Raw genomic sequence first — 21,547 nt, 5'->3', positions numbered from 1 at the left:
TGGCCTTGCTGTTTTCTTTGATCAGCGTGTTTATTTTCTCTATGGTATCTTCAGAATCTGAGATTCTTTCTTCTATCTCTTGTATTCTGTTGGTTATGCTTGTTTCTGTAGTCTCTATTCGTTTACCTAGATTTTCCCTGTCCAGCTGGCCTTCTGTTTGTGTTTTCTTCTTTGCCTCCATTTCAGTTTTTAAGTCTTGAACTGTTTCCATTATTTGTTTGATTGTTTTTCCTTGGTTTCCTAGGGTATCATTCACTGATTTACTCAATTCTTCAAACTTTCTGTTATACTTCTCATCCATTTCTATAAGGGCTTTTTTTACATGCTGTTTAAGGGCGTCAATCACTTTCATAAAGTCAATTTTATCTACTTCTTCATGATTAAGGTGTTCATGTCCTCCTGTTGTGAGGTCGCTGGGTTCTGGTGGTTTCATATAGTTTTTCAGATTGTTGGGTGAATTCTTGCATTGGCGCCTGCCCATTTCTTTCTCCGAATGCTCCCCTATGGATCTTCTTTTACCGGATCAGGTCTCCTTGCCTACTGATGTACTTTCCCAGTGATGGCACCCTGCAATGATAGCTCTCCTGGTGCTCCAGTGATGTCTCTCCTGGTACCAATATCAGATCTCCGTGCCCAAAGACGGCAATCCTGGTACCCAGATTAGCTCTCCCACTGGTGGCTCTCCTGGTGCCAAGATCAGATCTCCGTGCTGGTTGGGTAGTTTGTAAACAAAGGCCTTACCTTGTTTGGTGCAGGCAGGCCAGTGAACCAAAGGAAGTCTCGCCTGCCTACTTGCCCTGAGGATTTGCCCCCAGCGCCAGACAGACTGAGCTGGATGGTGTTATGTGCCCAAAGAGGAAAGGGGGCAGAAGGAAGAAGGGTTCTGGATGCAAGCTGGGTGGGACAAGAAGAGAGAGGCAGTATGCAGGGTGTAGAGCCCCTGCAGGGAGCCCAGGGAGTATAGGGTGGGGGATGAGGAACTTCAGAGTTTTCTGTCCAGGGCTGCTTCTGCTGCTGCCAGTCAGGTCACAAACTCATCCCACTGCTGTCTCTCCTGGTGCCTAGATCAGATCTCCCTGCAGGTTGGGTAGTTTGTAAACAAAGGCCTTACCTTGCTTGATGCAGGCTGGCTGGAGAGACAAAGGAAGTCTCCTCTGCCTACTTGCCCTGAGGATTTGCCCCCAGCGCCAGACAGACTGAGCTGGATGGTGTTATGTGCCCAAAGAGGAAAGGGGGCAGAAGGAAGAAGGGTTCTGGATGCAAGCTGGGTGGGACAAGAAGAGAGAGGCAGTATGCAGGGTGTAGAGCCCCTGCAGGGAGCCCAGGGAGTATAGGGTGGGGGATGAGGAACTTCAGAGTTCCCTGTCCAGGGCTGCTTCTGCTGCTGCCAGTCAGGTCACAAACTCACCCCGCTGCTGTCTCTCCCCATTTGGATCTTTATTTTGCCACTTTCTCACTTTCTGAAAAATGTAAGACACATCAAGTTCAGGTACACACTTGGTCCAGGTCTAGTCTCTGCTGTCCCACTAAGATATGATAACCTTTCCTTAGAAGATAAGATTTATAATGAAGATCTCCGCACAAAGTATGCTCCTTGATGGTCTGATCTTCTTATTCTTGTAGCTCAGGTGGTAGTGATAGAAGATATACATGGTTATATAAAAGTAATCTGCATACAGTTCTATGTACATATATACATTGTAAATACTTCTGTGTCATTATCTCTTTAGACTGATATAAACATAAGTTTATAGTATCTCTAAATGTGAGCCATTATCATACAAATCATTCAGACCTTCGCCAATATCTTTTTTGTAATCTTTTATTCAAATAGCAAGAAATTTACCCTATTTCTTACCTATGCTTTCAAAATTTTAGTATAAAATCCTTGCTTCTTTATGAACTTTATTAACTACAGACATTGCTGATGTGCAATTATTTTCCTTTTTCTTACAAATATATTTATTTACAAATTTATTATGTCTTTGAGTTTGCTATACACATCATTCATGCATTTAGACTGGTTTGTCAGATTGTAAATCATTTGGACTATTCAACTTCCTGAGTAATACATTGGGGTCATTTTAATACTGTAATATTGCATGGGTTTTGATTGATGCTCAATGTCTTATGTTTAGCATATATTGTATTTAGTATTGCATAGAAATTTAGAATTGTATAGGAATGTATTTATAGGAAAGTTTTCCTGTTGTAAAAAGTACCCACTATAAATCACCTATACAGTTACCTTCTGATATTCCCAAGCCTCTGGTTATCAGAAAGCCTTTGCTACCAGTGCAGTTTTGAATCCTCTAATGTCTTGGCAGCTGCATTTGAGAGTGATTACAAGGTAGAATAATGGTTCTTCCAATACTGTAAATGCTATATGGGTAAGGGACACAGGCCATGGATGTAGTATGGGTTCAAGATTCTGTGTTCAATTCCCATCACCAAAATATGCTCTAACTATTTTCAATGAATGTGTAATTGATTGTCCTCAATGTTCTATGGCACAGAGAAATGAAAAGTGTGTCAGAAAACACAAGACCACAACTCTGTGACAAATTCTCCCAGTTTACCTTCATTTAAGGCAGCCTTGAGGGGACCTAATACAGTCCTGGTGTAGATAGAAATGTAGGGTCTCTGCTCAGGTGGAGGGAGACCAGATGGGTTTTCCGAAGTATTTGGTTGTGGTATGGTGGTTAATGATCAAGTGCTATCTTTCTTGCAAAACTTGCCTCTTTACACTGTATTGACTACAAAGTCCAATCATGGCTCTTGCATTATTCAAACAATTTATTTTTCATATCTAACTGTATAGATGATGACAAATTGACACATGACACATTGTCATCCTATGACTTCATGACTTCTTATTGCCCGACATTCCTAGGTATTCTGCAGTTTATATCCAAGTAATTTAATTTTTCTTAGCAGAAAATAAAGACATTGCTAAAATAGTTCATGAAAAAGTATGGTGACTCAATAGGTATAGCATAGATAGATAATTAAACAAGAGATTTAGGGTCTGTGAAAACCTTTCAATTATCATGAATATGTCAGTGAATAAAAAGAGGTATTTCTCAAATGATTTAGGGTAAACTTTTCATTATTTGATGAAACTTTGTATATTTATATCAAATGTATCAAACTAGATGGCTGAGATAATTTCTCTGTTAACAAAATTTTAAAATGGGAAGTGGCTTTATCTTCTTAGTGTTTCCCATTGCCTTTCTTTACCAGACATAAAAAATAAAGATTTATATGAGTCATGGAGGCGAACACCTTGTGTGGTCTCCTGTGCACATGAGGATGCAATGTATTCTTAGCTTAAGAAATTGTTAAAATATAGGAAGTAATGTTTCTTCCACGTTTGAAATTTAACTAATTAATATATATATAACTTTTCTTTAATTAATTAATTTTAGGGATCTTGAATTAAAATCTATATGTATACAAACATTATGCCCATGACCAATTAGTGGAAAAATTATGGGATGGATGTGAGTGGCATTTATCATACACCCTGAGAAAAAATTGAACAAAGACATTAATGAATGAGTAGAGAAGCAAAGAACTTAGAGTTGATCACAAACCCCCCTTGTAAAATTGTGTGTATGAGAGAGGAGTCAGTATAGCAATTTGTTTTTGTGAACTCTATATTAGACTACTTAACTTCCACAGGGTAGGCTCCATCTTCTCCCCATTTTATTCAAGATTGTAGCATTGAAATCATCACTATATAAGCATTGTATGTTTTCTGAATAAACAAATGAGTATATAGGCATGTAAAAAGAAATATGCATTAAGGAAAAGAAATTGGCAATTATAGGAATAAGAATTGATGCTATATTCCAAGTTTATATGTATATATATATATATATATGTCTTAGAATATATAAAGTGTTAGAATATATTAAAGTGATAGCCTATGATACCCTATTATGGAAGATTCACAACATAATTAACTCTCATTTTCTATTTTTGTTCATGTAAAAATCAAAGTGCCTTGTTCAAGTCTCTTAGCCTTTTTTTATTTTTAATAGAAGATTAGTTATAAGATTTAAGAAATGATTCATATTTTATTTATTAAGGCGATCACATGACTTTCTTTGATGTTATTTTTGAGAACCCTTTTCACGATTAGCACATCTCAAGAGTATTGTATGAGGTATAGAAGTGGATGCCTGGGAAAATGTTACAATTTATAAATTAAGACAGGCTTTCATCAATACCCTTGTCTCTGATATTCTTAAGTGTCAGAAAGATCCCCTCAGTTTAATCTTTAATTTAATTTATCATTCCTTTGATTCTCAATCACTAAAACATCACTGTGAGTGAAAGACTAACCTTGAAATGATCTTCTTTAGTTATCAGAAAGGTGAAATTCCTAATCCCATCCCCTTTAATGCAGGTATCTCACAAGTCTCTGGGGATAATCATATATGAGGAAATAGTAGCAAAAGCTTTATCTATAAAATGCTATTTATTTTGCAAAATTAATTTTACATCAATGATACATAGTAACACCTTCTGTTTGTTTCCTCTAATACATAAAAATAACAATTTGATCAAGTATTTATATCTCCACAGAATGAGGCATTGGATGTATGCATTAATTCTCCAAAGCAAGAAATTGTAAATATATAACTCCTTTATATCCTTCTTCAGACATTTCTCTTTGTAAATTTCCCTATATCTTTTAAATACAAATAAGTCATATATTTCCTATCTGTGCATTATAAATTCATGTGAACATCATGCCTGATTTTCTAGATGCTATTCTATTAAATGCCCAACTTTTTCGTTACTTGATTACTGTTGTCGATTGTTATTTTAAGATGTGTCACATTTATTTATGCTTTGGAATATTTGTTTAATGATGCAAGGATGTGTTGCATTCATTTATGCTGCATTGGTCTATCTCTGTGGAGCTGTTATTTTGTCTAAAACACATGACTGGTCTAACAAACATTTGGATTGTCAATAGCAAGTCAGGAAAAAGGATAGGCAGGTCTGGCAGGAAGAGAAAATAAATAGGGGAAGTCTGGGGAGAAAAAAATCGAGGAGCAGTATAAAGAAGAGGACACCCAGGGTCAGTCACCCAGCTACACAGTAAGCCACCAAATAAGAAGTAAAGTAAGAAATAAAGATAAAATCCCAGAGTCAAAACATAGGCAGGATAATTTAAGTTAAGAAAAGCTGGCTAGAAACAAGCCAAGCTATCGCCAGGCATTCATAAACAAGAACAAACCTTTGTGTGATTTATTTGGGAGCTGAGAGGTGGGCTCCCCAAAGATCTAAGAAAAACAATTACAAATTGCTACCCTCTGAGGCCACATTCTTATTGTGAAATAATCAGGGAAGAATAATGACAGAGCAGCAGGTAGTGCTGTGTGTTTGGATGCTAACCATAGGTGCAATGTGATGTCAACACTTTCTCCTTTGATCAACATCCGTCATTGTGATCTATTAAATCATCCTGTCCCATTTCTCTGTTGTTATGATAAGATAACCTGAAAACAGCACCACAGAGAGAAGAGGTTTATTTTGCTTCACTTTTCAAGGGTACAGTTCATCCTACAGGCGAAATTGGGGCAACTGGAGCATGAACCAGCTCCTTACATTCACAATCCCAGGCAGAGTGTGCTGACTCCAGTCAGCTCTCTCTCTTCATTTTTACTGTTCAGGATACAAACAAGGAACAGTGAGCAAATTTTCCCACCTCAGAACAGTCAAGGTAAACTCCCCATAGGCATGCCTAGAAGCTGATATCCAGTTCTCCAGAAAAGCTCGAAACAAAGCACCACAAAACAGCATGCAAAAGCAAAATCTTCCGCGTCTCAACTGGCCTGTCTGTTAGCTTCATGTAGTTGGTTTTTCTCACATTTTGATCATTAGGGTTATGGCGTATGTTAGATGATGATACAATTCTTTTTTTTTCTATTTTTCTACTCAAAAATTTACATTTCCTCCCCTCCTCTCATTCCCCTCCCGCTCCCCCACTCCCTCCCCCTCCCTCCTTTAGAGAGGGCAGGGTACCCTGCCCGGTGGGAAGTCCAAGGCCCTCCCCCCCCTGCATCCAGGCCTAAGAAACTGTGCATCCAGAGGACTAGGGTCACAGAAATCCAGCACATGCAGTAGAAACAGGTCCAATTGCTATTATCAGTCCACCCTCATTGGCACCCACAATCAGAGAGTTCCGTTTGATCACTCCCTTGGTTCAGTCCGGGTCCAGTTGGATTTGGTGAGCTCCCATTAGATCAGGCACGCTGTCTCAGTGGGCGGTCCAACCTCTCAGGGTCCTGACTTCCTTGCTCCTCTTCTCTCTCATTCTGCTCTTCAACTGGACCTTGGGAGCTCAGTCCCTTGCTCTGATGAGGGTCTCTATCTCTATCTCCATCCCGTGCCTGCTGAAGATTCACAAGCCTAGAGAAGCCAAATAACAAGGTGAACCCAAAGAAAAACATGTATAAACCCTCCTGGAAATTGGAAGCAAACAAGATCGCTGGGCAAAAGTTGGGAGCATGGGGGTAGGGGTAAGGTCGGGGGTGGGGATGGGAGAAGGGGAGAGTGGGAGAGAGAAGAGAGAAGGGAAAGACTGGAGAGAACTTGGGGGATTAGGAGGGTGGAGATGGAAGAAGGGCGGATATAGGAGCAGGGAAGAAGATATCTACATTAAGGGAGCCATTTTAGGGTTGGCAAAAGACTTGGCTCCAGAGGAGATCCTAGGTGTCCATGGGGGTGCAGCTAAGTCTTTGGGCTGCAGAGGAAAGGGTGCCTGAACTGGCCTTGCCCCACTATCACACTGATGATTATCTCCAATATCATCATGATACAATTCTAGAAGCATTCACATATTAGCATGTTATCTACTTGAAGCTACACTATTTTGAGGAAATATTTGCTTATGTCTTTTTTTCTTAGCTTGAAGAATTATATCCTGAAATCAGTATAGCTGGTTCACAGATATTTATAGTTTTGAAAAGTAAAAATACTTTGAGTGTGTAATAATAGGATATTTGAAATCTGACTGAGTTGGACAAGTATCACTTTCCTTCTTACTTCAACTTGCTGCACAGAGATAACTGATTTCCCATTAACCCTTTGGCCTCTTGCTTTTTTCTCCGTCAGTGAATAAAGCTCTTTAGGAGGAATGTATAACCAGAATAATTAGTTACAATGTGTTAAAAGTAGAGATGAGGTGTTCAGAACTATAAACTCAGTAATCCCATAATTTCTTTCAATAAGAATCTGTCTTATATGTAAGGACAGGTGGATTTAACTGATGAGAACACTGTCATGATAATATCTCTACATATACTCAAGCATGTTCATTGCTATACCCACCAGTATTGCTTTGAGAAAACATGCAGATAGGCCAGCGTGTCTGTTGGGGTGAGATAAACAGCATGGATGTTATCAGAGTTCAACTGTTTATATAAGTTTTCAAATTTTTATTGATTCCTTGGAAATTTCGCATCCCAATCCCACTCATCTCCAAATTTCTCCATATCCTCCCCTCTCTCTTGTAGTGCTCACCCCAGGAAAGATAAAAAGGAATAAAAATAAGATAAAAATAAATAATAATTAAAAAGAAATGAAAAACATTTTGCTCCTCTCTCTCTCTCTCCCCTCCATTGCTTCTGTATGCATCTTAGAGATGTTGGGAACTGCTGTGTATCATGCAGTATACTCTTTCATCCACACAGCTTTCCTTGCTGATGTTCACTGTGTCCAGAGCTGTTGGCCAGGTTCAAGGCCTCTGACTTTGCTAGGTCATCAAAACTAGACCCTAACCGAAACTCTTCTTGAATATCCTGTTGTCCTGGTGGTCCTGCGACTAAGGTTCTGCAGGATCAGGCACTTCACACACCCCAGCAGGTCATATAGATGGAGTAGATTTGGGGGTGTGATGTATGTGCTGGATGTATGCCTGGGTGGAAATTCAGTTGATCAGTCCTGATGACAGCACTCTCAGCTGAGGGGCAGAGCCAGCTCTCCCAGGGTATCATCAGGGGTGGGGCAAGCTTTCCCAAGTATGGGAGGCCAGCTCTCTTATTAGGGATGGAGTTAGCTTTCCCATGCTGTGGGTCATCAGGATCCCTTATCTCAGGGCTGTGGAACTTTGGTCAGATTTCCTGGGGATGGGGGTGGGAGATGAGTGGGACTGGGATGCAAAATTCCCATTTTCATTGGTTTAGAGCTCTAGTGCCATGCAATATTTCTTCTTATTCTTAAGGACCTTAGCTTTTCCACTAATGTGAACTTCTTTAATTTCAGACAGATAAAGGACTGTCAGAAGTATGGCAACAAAGCAAGCCAGACCCTGATAATCATTGGCAAAAGGCCACCATCCTGTTGGGAAAATTAAGGAATTTCGAGGTCATATTTCAAGGAATCAGAACAAAGGATCTAGGAGGTGGAGCTGCAATTGATGATATTGAATTCAAGAACTGCACAACTGGTGAGTCTCTGGGAAACTTTCCCATCCAGAAACATACTTAGAGTGCAACTGTTTTCCTCTTTTCTATATATTTATAAAATGTGTCATCTGTGGCCTTTGTCTGTCCATACAGGTCAATTGAAAAGTGCTGCTTCATAACTGTATACTTTAAAATGTCTAATAAAAACTCATGTCTGTCCACAATCATTTGGGTTACTACAACACCTTATGTCATAAACTTTGTGTCTAAGTAAACAGAAACATACTGCACATTGATGTAAATGACAGAATCCCCAAACCATCCTCCCAGTTCATGGGATGTTTGGAGAGACAGCACCTTTCTGTTGGGTCATATGTCAGAAGGAAAGATTTGCTCCCTACAGCTATGTTTGTATATTAATTACATGTTGTCAGCTCTATCCTTATGACCCACTAACAGCCTCAAGTATTCTACCTTATAATACCATCATTGGAAGTTAAGATCTCAACAGTGAATTTGAATGGCATTAAAATAGTTTAAAAGCACCGGGTGGTGGTGGCACACGCCTTTAATCCCAGCACTAGGGAGGCAGAGGCAGGCAGATCTTTGTGAGTTCAAGGCCAGCCTGGTCTACAAGAGCTAGTTCCAGGACAGGCTCCAAAGCTACAGAAAAACCCTGTCCCGAACCCCCTCCCCCCAAAAAAATAGTTTAAAAGCTGTAGTACCTTCTCATTTATCAATTGCAACAGTAACTTCACTTTTTTACCGTGCAGAAGTTTTCCCTTTTAAATTTATTTTTAAAACAGTATAAAATATAAAATATAAAGTGACAAAAATAAGACAGTTAAACAGATTAGAAACTGGCTGCCAATGCATGCATGAGAAATAAATTTAAGTTTACATCAAGCATAACCTTAAAAGCTACGCTTAGGAGGTTTTTAAATGCTGCTCCAAGATTAGACCTACATTCAGACAGAATTGTGATAGAATTCCGCAATCCTTTCTGACACATCTAAGTGTGAAGTCTAGCTACAGATTTTCTTTACAGAATTACCTAGTAAATGTCAAAAATAATTATAAATAAGTTTGTACAGTTTCAGTTTGCAAAACTCTTTAAGAGAAATTCTTTGGCTTGAGTTCCAAAACAATCTTGTGTGATACATACTGCCAATGAAAGACACTCCTGTGGTTTTCTTTTCTTACCTACTTGGAAACAAGCCTCTGGAAGAAAAGAACAAATCCTGTATGTGAATTAATTTTCCTGTTGCTCTCATATTAAAATATCATTTCACCAAGGGAGTTAACACTGTGATTTTGGCATAAGTGATGTTATCTGCCCATGTTATGAGCAGGCCTGCTTTGTCCTCCGGTTCATTAGAAACAAACCTTTTGAAACTTTGTCCCCCTCCCCATTATTTCTAGAAAAGGCAGTCACTCCTCAGTTGCCTGACATATGTACATGAAGAGAGGCTCCTTCACATGGTCCCTATGATCTCTGCCTGATAAGACTTGGAGATGTTTAGGGGCTGATGCTTCAATAAATAAGAGTACAGTTATGCACAATAATAAAGAAGATAATCTTAATTGTGATTCCTTAAATAACTTCTGTAAATTGCCTTGTAATATGTTGAATAAGGATAAAATTCATTTTTAAAATAAGCCTGAAGAATGGCTCTATTAAGGAGTCTGTTTTAGCTCACAACTTGAAGTTTATGACTTTTTAGACAAGTTAATATAGAAACAAAAACACATAGCAAAAGATAACAAAATTATAGCCCCATTTTTTTTAGTTTCTTTAGAAATGGTCCAATACAAATTTCACAGAGTTAAATATCCATTCCATAATATGGGAAGAAGGAAAGGTATATACTGTAAAAGAAACGAATGGCCATCATTATAGTAAAAAAAGTTCTTAATTTAGAGGGATATCTATTTAAATCAATTACAATTTAGGTACAGCCATTTCCTAATTGTAAACATTCACCTGATACAGACCTTGCTATTAATGCGAAGTAGCATTTGTACCCAGTTGTGCAACAAGAGTCCTTGGCACCCACTTGCTCTCTGTTTCTTCTCTTAAATCAAGTGACATAATATTTTTTGCCTTATTTTCTTACCTATAAAATACCAATGATGAGTTGAGTGATAAGCCAGCAGCCCAGTGAGCGGGACTCGAGTCGGGTTCCAGACAGGAAGCGTTGTAGCTCGCGGTCAGGGGCGCAACGTACAAGCCGACGGGCGGTTCTCCTCGCAGCTCACGGAGGCGAACCGGGCGACAGTGCCATGGCAGAAAAAGATGTGGAAAATGAGCTTTTGGACTATGATGAAGATGAAGAGCCCCAAGCACCTCAGGAGAGCACTCCAGCTCCCCCAAAGAAAGATGTCAAAGGGTCTTATGTGTCCATTCACAGTTCCGGTTTCCGGGACTTTCTGCTGAAGCCGGAGCTCCTGAGAGCCATAGTTGACTGTGGCTTTGAGCATCCTTCAGAGGTCCAGCATGAGTGTATTCCCCAGGCCATTCTGGGTATGGATGTCCTGTGCCAGGCCAAGTCTGGGATGGGTAAGACAGCTGTGTTTGTGCTGGCCACCCTGCAGCAGATCGAGCCCATCAATGGCCAGGTATCAGTACTGGTCATGTGCCATACAAGGGAGCTGGCCTTCCAGACCAGCAAGGAATATGAGCGCTTCTCTAAGTACATGACCAGCGTTAAGGTATCTGTGTTCGTTGGGGGCCTCTTCATTAAGAAGGATGAAGATGTGTTGAAGAAGAACTGTCCCCATGTTGTGGTGGGGACACCAGGCCGGATCCTGGCACTTGTACGGAGCAGGAGCCTCAACCTAAGGAATGTGAAGCACTTTGTGCTGGATGAGTGTGACAAGATGCTGGAACAGCTGGACATGCGTCGGGACGTGCAAGAGATCTTTTGCCTGACACCCCATGAAAAGCAGTGCATGATGTTCAGCACCACCCTGAGCAAGGAGATCCGGCTAGTCTGCAGGAAGTTCATGCAGGATCCCATGGAGGTGTTTGTGGATGACGAGACCAAGCTCACACTGCACGGCCTACAGCAGTACTATGTCAAGCTCAAGGACAGCGAGAAGAACCGGAAACTCTTTGACCTCCTTGACGTCCTAGAGTTTAACCAGGTGGTGATCTTTGTCAAGTCTGTGCAACGCTGCATGGCCCTGGCCCAGCTCCTAGTGGAACAGAACTTCCCAGCCATTGCCATTCACCGAGGCATGCCCCAGGAGGAGCGCCTGTCCCGCTACCAGCAGTTCAAGGTCTTCCAGTGGCGCATCCTGGTAGCTACCAATCTGTTTGGTAGAGGTATGGACATTGAGCGAGTGAACATCGTCTTCAACTATGACATGCCAGAGGACTCAGACACCTACCTTCACCGGGTGACTCGTGCTGGTCGCTTTGGTACTAAAGGCCTGGCGGTCACTTTTGTATCTGATGAGAATGATGCCAAAATCCTCAATGATGTTCAGGACCGGTTTGAAGTGAATGTGGCAGAACTTCCCGAAGAAATAGATATCTCTACATACATTGAATAGAGCCGATAACCATACGTGTAACCAAGGACCACGGCCACCTTTCCCACCTGCTGCTCCAGATCCTCTTCCTAGATAATAGATGGGTGTATCTTTTTATTGTTCCAAAGCTGTAGTTATGTAAGAATAAAGTTTTATTGTGGAAAAAAAATACCAATGATGATGTTCCTATCTTATACTATGCTCGTGCAGATTTAATTACTCACTCTAAATAATTTGTTTAAGGTATAGTTGGTGTCTTAATCTTAATAGTTGTTAGCTTAATAAATATGTACAAACAACAGCAAAAAGCTAAGAATGTTTTAGTAGTGAAAAATTCTGTTCAACACTTACCATTTGATTCTCCTCCATACCCTAGTTCCCACATGCTTAGCAAGTATCTATTGGTTACTGAGGTTGAAAAAAATTCAATAAAATTCAGTGCCTATCTCCTCATAGCAGGGATGAGTGTGTGTCCCTTAATGTTCCAGCATGTGGATTTTTAAATTTCCCATTTCATTGCATCGTTCTTGATTTTAACACACCTTAAGCTCTCTCTCTCTCTCTCTCTCTCTCTCTCTCTCTCTCTCTTTCTTTCTCTCTCTCTGTGTGCGTGTGTGTGTTACCTCTGGATAGTCTATTTCCAGGACCTCTCTGTAAACTGCCTCTAAGACACCAATAAACTTAGGTTCTCAGGGTAAAATCCAATAGCTATATAAATTATTCCTTTTTCTTCAGAAAATATAAAAATGCAAATGAGTCATTGACAGTTTCCAGTTTAGGAAAAAGGAAAGAGAAATTTTAGGAGATAGAAAAATACTCCCATAAATCCATAAAATCTACTAAGGAGAAAACGATCTATGTTATTTCTCTATAAATTCAGAATATTCAATCATATCATACCCACCAAATAATCCTGACTACAAAAGATCAAAACAATTTGAAAGAAAATGTTAGAAAGATCATCAATTTTAGATTTCTAGGACATTGTCCCACACCTAATCTAAAGAAGAGACTTTTTTGTTACTGTTTCATATCTTTTGTTTTCCCCCTCAAAACCTATAGTTGAGACTCCTGACTATTCCTGGAAAAAGTAACTTATATGAAATGTCAACAGGTGGCATGCTGATCACCCCTGTACCACCCTGGATTTAACTTGAGATTGGAAGTCATAAAGCAGTGATTACTCTACATAAGGTTCACAAATAAATAATTCCATAAACGAAGTCCAGTAAAATTTGATATTAAAACATAATCTCTACATTTTGTTTAAGTAGTAAGTTCTGTTTCTGCTCAGTGTGTGACTGTTGCTTTATTTTAAAATAAATATTGGGCCCCAAACCTGCCTTGTCTGCAAGGTCCTTAGCTGTGGAACAGTTTCCTGCCATTTCACTAAGGCTACCAACCCAGAGCAGTGAGTCCCTGACCAGAGGGCAGGCCTCAAGGTCCCCGCCAGGGAAAGCGGGCCCCTGCTGCTGGGGCTGCAGTCTCTGCTGTGATCTGCTGGACCTGCTCTGCCTGCGCCCTACTTCCCTTAGTCCCTGGCTCATTGGGGCATCCAGGAGTTCCTGTGTAGGTGCCGAGAAGTTCCATCGGGACGGGTGAGTGTGTGCTATCCTGGGGCGGACTGTCCCTGTAGAGAGCACAAACACCCCTCCCCCAGCTCCTGCTGCAGGGCTTGCTCTCCTACACACCCGCCCCCACCCCCACCCCCAAACCTGCCTTGTCTGCAAGGTCCTTAGCTGTGGAACAGTTTCCTGCCATTTCACTAAGGCTACCAACCCAGGGCAGTGAGTCCCTGACCAGAGGGCAGGCCTCAAGGTCCCCGCCAGGGAAAGCGGGCCCCTGCTGCTGGGGCTGCAGTCTCTGCTGTGATCTGCTGGACCTGCTCTGCCTGCGCCCTACTTCCCTTAGTCCCTGGCTCATTGGGGCATCCAGGAGTTCCTGTGTAGGTGCCGAGAAGTTCCATCGGGACGGGTGAGTGTGTGCTATCCTGGGGCGGACTGTCCCTGTAGAGAGCACAAACACCCCTCCCCCAGCTCCTGCTGCAGGGCTTGCTCTCCTACACACCCGCCCCCACCCCCACCCCCAAACCTGCCTTGTCTGCAAGGTCCTTAGCTGTGGAACAGTTTCCTGCCATTTCACTAAGGCTACCAACCCAGGGCAGTGAGTCCCTGACCAGAGGGCAGGCCTCAAGGTCCCCGCCAGGGAAAGCGGGCCCCTGCTGCTGGGGCTGCAGTCTCTGCTGTGATCTGCTGGACCTGCTCTGCCTGCGCCCTACTTCCCTTAGTCCCTGGCTCATTGGGGCATCCAGGAGTTCCTGTGTAGGTGCCGAGAAGTTTCATCGGGACGGGTGAGTGTGTGCTATCCTGGGGCGGACTGTCCAGGTAGAGAGCACAAACACCCCTCCCCCAGCTCCTGCTGCAGGGCTTGCTCTCCTACACACCCGCCCCCACCCCCACCCCCAAACCTGCCCTGTCTGCAAGGTCCTTAGCTGTGGAACAGTTTCCTGCCATTTCACTAAGGCTACCAACCCAGAGCAGTGAGTCCCTGACTAGAGGGCAGGCCTCAAGGTCCCCGCCAGGGAAAGCGGGCCCCTGCTGCTGGGGCTGCAGTCTCTGCTGTGATCTGCTGGACCTGCTCTGCCTGCGCCCTACTTCCATTAGTCCCTGGCTCATTGGGGCATCCAGGAGTTCCTGTGTAGGTGCCAAGAAGTTTCATCGGGACGGGTGAGTGTGTACTATCCTGGGGCGGACGGTCACGGTAGAGAGCACAAACGCCCCTACACTAAGGCTACCCAACCAGAGCAGCGGGCAGGCCTCAGCAACCCCCGAAAGGGAGCGCAGGCACCTCCAGCTTGTACTGCAGTGTCGCCTGTGTTCTACTGGACCCCGCCCGACCCCTTGCATTCGGCCTTCTTTACGCGGGTCATTGGAATACCACGCATCCATGTTTTGGTGTTGAGGAGTTCACCTGGAAGGGAACGGTTCCTGCCCCTACACTGAGGAGATACACCTAGAGAGTTAGTCACAGCAAAGACTGGTCCAAGACATCAGGCCTCTCCTGGCTCCATTTGAAGGAAAAGATGGGCAGGCGCCAATGCAAGAATTCCCCCAACAACTTGAAAGGCAACGTGACATCACCAGGATCCAGGAATCCCGAAATGAGAAGTCTAAACCCTGATACAGAAGAATTAGAAGAATTCGACTCAAAAGTGAATTTTATGAAAATAATAGAGGACCTTAAACAGGAGGTGAAAAACTGCCACAACCAATTAGAGATTACAAACAAAAAGGTAGAGGAAATGAATAAATATCTCAAAGATACCCAAGAAAACCAAGAGAAACAAGAAAAAGTAATCAAACAGGTAAGGGAAACGGTTCAAGACTTGAAGAACGAAGTGGAAGTAATAAAGAAAACACAAACCGAGGGAAGGATGGAGATGGAAAATTTGAATAAACGAACAGGAACTACAGAGACAAGTACCACCAACAGATTACAAGAGATAGAAGAAAGAATCTCAGACACTGAAGATACCATAGAGAAAATAAACACTCTCATCAAAGAAAACAGCATAACCAACAAATTCTCATCACAAAACATTCAGGAAATCTGGGACACAATAAAAAGACCAAACCTAAGAATAATAGGGATAGAAGAAGGAGAAGAAGTACAGCTCAATGGTCCAGAAAATATATTTAATAAAATTATAGAAGAAAACTTTCCCAACCTTAAGAAAGATATTCCTTTGAAGGTCCAAGAAGCATACAGAACACCAAATCGACTGGATCAAAAAAAAACATCTCCTCGTCATATAATAATCAAAACACAAAACATACAGAATAAAGAAAGAATATTAAGAGCTGCAAAGGAAAAAGGTCAAGTTACCTATAAAGGTAAACCTATCAGACTTACACCTGATTTCTCTATGGAAACCATGAAAGCCAGAAGGTCCTGGATAGATATACTGCAGAAACTACGAGACCATGGATGCAAGCCCAGACTACTATACCCAGCCAAGCTTTCGTTCACTATAAATGGAGAAAACAAAGTTTTCCAGGATAAAAACAAATTTAAACAATACGTAGCCACAAATCCAGCCCTTCAGAAAGTAATTGAAGGAAAATCACAAACCAAGGAGTCCAACAATGCCCACAATAACTCAGACATCTAAAGACCCTTCACCAGCACAACTTGAAGAAGGGAAACACACAAACTCTACTACCAAAGGAAAGAAAGAAAGAAAGGAAAAATGACCGGAGTTATCAACTACTGGTCATTAATATCACTTAATATCAATGGACTCAACTCACCTATAAAGAGGCACAGTCTAAGAGATTGGATACGAAAACAGGATCCAACATTCTGCTGCTTACAAGAAACACACCTCAACCACAAAGACAGACATCTACTCAGAGTAAAGGGCTGGGAAAAGGTTTATCAAGCAAACGGACCTAAGAAACAAGCAGGTGTGGCCATACTAATTTCTAAGAAAGTTGACTTCAAACTAAAATCAATCAAAAGAGATGGAGATGGACATTTTTTACTCATAACAGGAGCAATTCACCAGGATGAAATCTCAATCCTGAATATATATGCCCCTAATATAAAAGCACCCACTTATGTAAAAGAAACGTTACTAAAACTCAAGGCAGTCATAAAACCACACACACTAATAGTAGGAGATTTCAACACTCCTCTCTCACCAATGGACAGGTCAATCAGACAGAAACCTAACAGAGAAATAAGAGGATTAAGGGAGGTAATGAATCAAATGGACTTAACAGACATCTATAGAACATTCCACCCAAATAGGAAAGAATATACCTTCTTCTCTGCAGCTCATGGAACCTTCTCGAAAATAGACCACATACTCGGTAACAAAGCAAACTTACACAGTTACAAAAAAATATCGGTAACCACCTGTGTCTTATCAGATCACCATGGATTAAAGTTAGAATTCAACAACAATGCTATCCCTAGAAAGCCTATGAACTCATGGAAACTGGACAGTCAACTACTGAACCTCACCTGGATCAAGGAAGAAATAAAGAAAGAAATTAAAGTCTTTCTTGAATTCAATGAAAACGAAGACTCAACATACTCAATCCTATGGGACACTATGAAAGCAGTGCTAAGAGGAAAATTCATAGCATTAAGTGCCCACTTAAAGAAAACGGAGAAAGCACACATTGGAGACTTAATAGCCCACCTGAAAGCTTTAGAAAAAAAAGAAGCAGACTCACCTAGGAGAAGTAGAAGACTGGAAATAATCAAATTGAGGGCTGAAATCAACAAAATAGAGACACAGAAAACAATCCAAAGAATCAATGAAACAAAAAGCTGGTTCATGGAGAAAATCAATAAGATTGATAAACCCCTATCCAAACTAATCAAACGGCGGAGAGAGAATACGCAAATTAACAAAATCAGAAACGAAAAGGGAGACATAACCACAGACTCAGAGGAAATTCAGAGAATCATTAGATCTTACTACAAAAATCTGTATGCCACAAAATTGGAAAATGTTATAGAAATGGACACTTTTTTAGATAAGTACCATATACCAAAGTTAAACCAGGACCAGGTGAACAATCTAAATAGACCTGTTAGTCGCGAAGAATTAGAAGTTGTTATAAAAAATCTCCCCACCAAAAAAAGCCCAGGTCCAGATGGCTTCAATGCTGAATTCTACCAGAACTTCCAAGAAGACCTAATACCTATACTCCTTAATGTATTTCACAATATTGAAACAGAGAAGTCATTGCCAAATTCCTTTTATGAAGCTGAAGTTACTCTGATACCAAAACCACACAAAGACACAACCAAGAAAGAGAACTACAGGCCAATCTCACTCATGAACATCGACGCAAAAATACTCAATAAAATACTGGCAAACCGAATCCAAGAACACATCAGAAAAATTATCCATTATGATCAAGTAGGCTTCATCCCAGAGATGCAGGGCTGGTTCAACATACGAAAATCTATCAATGTAATCCATCATATAAATAAACTGAAAGAAAAAAACCATATGATCATTTCATTAGATGCTGAAAAAGCATTTGACAAAATTCAACATCCCTTTATGATAAAGGTCTTAGAGAGATTAGGAATACAAGGGTCGTTCCTAACTATAATAAAAGCTATTTATAGCAAGCCGTCAGCTAACATCAAATTAAATGGAGAGAAACTCAAAGCTATTCCACTAAAATCAGGAACACGACAAGGTTGTCCACTCTCTCCATACCTCTTTAATATAGTGCTTGAAATTCTAGCAATAGCAATAAGACAACATAAGGGGATCAAAGGGATTCAAATCGGAAAGGAAGAAGTTAAACTTTCATTATTTGCAGACGATATGATAGTGTACATAAGCGACCCCAAAAACTCCAGCAAAGAACTCCTTCAGCTGATAAACACCTTTAGTAGCGTTGCAGGATACAAGATCAATTCCAAAAAATCAGTTGCCCTCCTATACACAAAGGATAAGGAAGCAGAGATGGAAATCAGAGAAGCATCACACTTCACGATAGCCACAAATAGCATAAAATATCTTGGGGTAACCCTAACCAAGGAAGTAAAGGATCTATTTGACAAGAACTTTAAGTCAATGAAGAAAGAAATTGAGGAGGATACCAGAAAATGGAAGGATCTCCCTTGCTCTTGGATAGGGAGGATCAACATAGTAAAAATGGCAATTCTACCAAGGGCAATTTATAGATTCAATGCAATCCCCATTAAAATCCCATCAAAATTCTTCACAGATCTTGAGAGGACAATAATCAACTTTATATGGAGAAACAAAAAACCCAGGATAGCCAAAACAATCTTATATAATAAAGGATCGTCTGGAGGCATTACCATCCCTGACCTCAAACTCTATTACAGAGCCTCAGTATTGAAAACAGTTTGGTATTGGCATAAAAACAGAGAAGTCGACCAATGGAACCGAGTAGAAGACCCTGATTTTAACCCACAAACTTATGAACACCTAATTTTTGATAAAGGAGCTAAAAGTATTCAATGGAAAAAAGAGAGCATCTTCAACAAATGGTGCTGGCAGAACTGGTTGTCAACGTGTAGAAGAATGAAAATAGATCCATATCTATCACCATGCACAAAACTCAAGTCCAAATGGATTAAAGACCTCAATATTAGTCTGAACACACTGAACCTGATAGAAGAAAAAGTTGGAAGTACTCTACAACATATGGGTACAGGAGATCACTTCCTACGTTTATCCCCAGCAGCACAGACATTAAGGGCAACATTGAATAAATGGGACCTCCTGAAACTGAGTAGCTTCTGTAAAGCAAAGGACACTGTCACTAAGACAAAAAGGCAACCCACTGACTGGGAGAAGATCTTCTCCAACCCTGCAACAGACAAAGGTCTGATCACCAAAATATATAAAGAACTCAAGAAACTAAACTTTAAAATGCTAATGAACCCAATAAAAAAATGGGGCACTGATCTGAACAGAGAATTCTCAACAGAAGAAATTCAAATGGCCAAAAGACACCTAAGGTCATGCTCAACCTCCTTAGCGATAAGGGAAATGCAAATTAAAACAACTTTGAGATACCATCTTACACCTGTCAGAATGGCTAAAATCAAGAACACCAATGATAGCCTTTGCTGGAGAGGTTGTGGAGAAAGAGGCACACTCAGTCATTGCTGGTGGGAATGCAAACTTGTGCAACCACTTTGGAAATCAGTGTGGCGATTTCTCAGGAAATTTGGGATCAACCTACCCCAAGATCCAGTAATACCACTATTGGGAATATACCCAAGAGATGCCACATCAAATGACAAAAGTATCTGTTCAACTATGTTCATAGCAGCATTGTTTGTAATAGCCAAAACCTGGAAACAACCTAGATGCCCTTCAATGGAGGAATGGATGAAGAAAGTGTGGAATATATACATATTAGAGTACTACTCAGCGGTAAAAAACAATGACTTCTCGAATTTTGCATGCAAATGGATGGAAATAGAAAACACTATCCTGAGTGAGGTATCCCAGACTCAAAAAGAGGAACATGGGATGTACTCACTCATAATCGGTTTCTAGCCATAAAATAAAAGACATTAAGCATATAATGTGTGATCCTATAGAAGCTAAATAAGAAAGTGAACCCAAAGAAAATCATATAGTCATCCGCATGGAGAGGGGGAAGTAGACAAGATTCCAGGGCAAAAACTGGGAACTTGCGGGTGAGGTGGCATGGGGCAAAGGGGAAATGGGATGAGAAATATGAGAAGGGGAGGATGGGAGGAGCTCGGAGGATTGGGATGGTTGGGATATAGGAAGGATGGATACGGGAGCAGCGAAGTATATATCCTATCTAAGGGAGCCATCTTAGGGTTGGCAAGAGACTTGACTCTTGAGGGGTTCGCAGGTGTCCAGGAATATGTCCGCAGCTGGTACCTTGGGCAACTAAGGAGAGGGAACCTGAAATGACCCTATCCTATACTGATGAATATCTTGCATATCACCTTAGAACCTTCATCTGGCGATGGATCGAGGTAGAGACAGAGTCTCAATTTGGAGCAACGGTCTGAGCTCTTAAGGTCCAAATGAGGAGCAGAAGGAGGGAGAACATGAGCAAAAAATCAGGACCACGAGGGATGCACCCACCCACTGTGACAGTGGAACTGATTTATTGGGAGCCCACCAAGGCCAGCTGGTCTGGGACTGAATAAGCATGGGTTGATTCCGGACTCTCTGAGCATGGCGGTCAATGAAGACTGATGAGAAGCCAAGGACAATGGCACTAGGTTTCGATCCTAATACATTAACTGGCTTTGTGGGAGCTTAGCCTGTTTGGACGCTCACCTTTCTGGACGTAGATAGAAGGACCTTGGTCTTCCCGCAGGGCAGGGAATTTGGACTGCTCTTCAGTATCGAGAGGGAGGGGGAATGGAGTGGGGGGAGGAGAAGAGGAGTGGGGATAGGGGGAGGGAAGTGGGGGGAGGGCAATATTTGGGAGGAGGGGAGGGAAATGGGAAATGGGGAGGAGGTGGAAATTTTAATTAAAAAAGAATAAAAATAAATAAATAAGTAAAAAAAAAAATAAAATAAATATTGGGGTAGAGGAAAATGATCCTAAGTAGAAAAAGTAAATACCTCACCCCATTAAAATAATTAGAAATGACTTTTATTGTAAATAACGAACAGCTACAGTGTTTGTGACTTTATAATGTAAGGGTAAACAAAGTGAATTTATAAGTGAAAGGTGGGGGGGGGGTGGAAGAACAGATGGAAGCTGTATCTATAGAGAAGATTTGTACAATATAGAGAATTATGCCCTGATGAGAGTAGTAAGAAAGATGCAATTTGAAGTTGCAGGTGTCAAAACATAAAATAAAAGTAGATGTGAACCACAGAGACATTTAGGGAAAGGACAAATTTGGGTTGGGCAGATTTAAGCAAACACATTGCTAGTGCAGAATAAGAGAGATTGCTTATGATGTATAAAATTTTGTCATCCAAAAACAATGCTTGCTATGTATAAATAGACTCTCCTAGCAAGGGGACTAAGCAAGATCTAATGATTCTCTGAATTTCCTCTGTGTCTGTG

General features: G+C 41.1%; 2 protein-coding genes across 2 annotated transcripts in view; both read left to right on the top strand.

Moving 5' to 3' along the window:
• Nucleotides 1–21,547, top strand: part of Malrd1 (MAM and LDL receptor class A domain containing 1) — a 642,532-nt gene that overhangs the window by 383,693 nt on the left and 237,292 nt on the right. The window contains exon 28 of the mRNA XM_057787647.1: nt 8,284–8,467. Within this exon, the coding sequence (XP_057643630.1) occupies nt 8,284–8,467 (184 nt within the window). The remainder of the gene's footprint in view (nt 1–8,283; nt 8,468–21,547) is intronic.
• LOC130885849 (ATP-dependent RNA helicase DDX39A-like) lies at nt 10,710–12,120 on the top strand. Its single transcript, XM_057787648.1, has one exon. The coding sequence runs from the start codon at nt 10,710–10,712 to the stop codon at nt 11,982–11,984; it is 1,275 nt and encodes a 424-aa protein (XP_057643631.1). The 3' UTR covers nt 11,985–12,120.

The sequence above is a fragment of the Chionomys nivalis genome, chromosome 13 (genome assembly GCF_950005125.1).
Source record: "Chionomys nivalis chromosome 13, mChiNiv1.1, whole genome shotgun sequence".
Classification (NCBI taxonomy): Eukaryota; Metazoa; Chordata; class Mammalia; order Rodentia; family Cricetidae; genus Chionomys; species Chionomys nivalis.
The sequence above is the reverse complement of the archived record's forward strand: the minus strand, read 5'-3'. Positions and strand labels throughout refer to the sequence as shown.

Excerpts from the sequence above, each read along its gene's own strand:
- LOC130885849 (XM_057787648.1), top strand. The coding sequence starts at position 10,710 with ATGGCAGAAAAAGATGTGGAAAATGAGCTTTTGGACTATGATGAAGAT.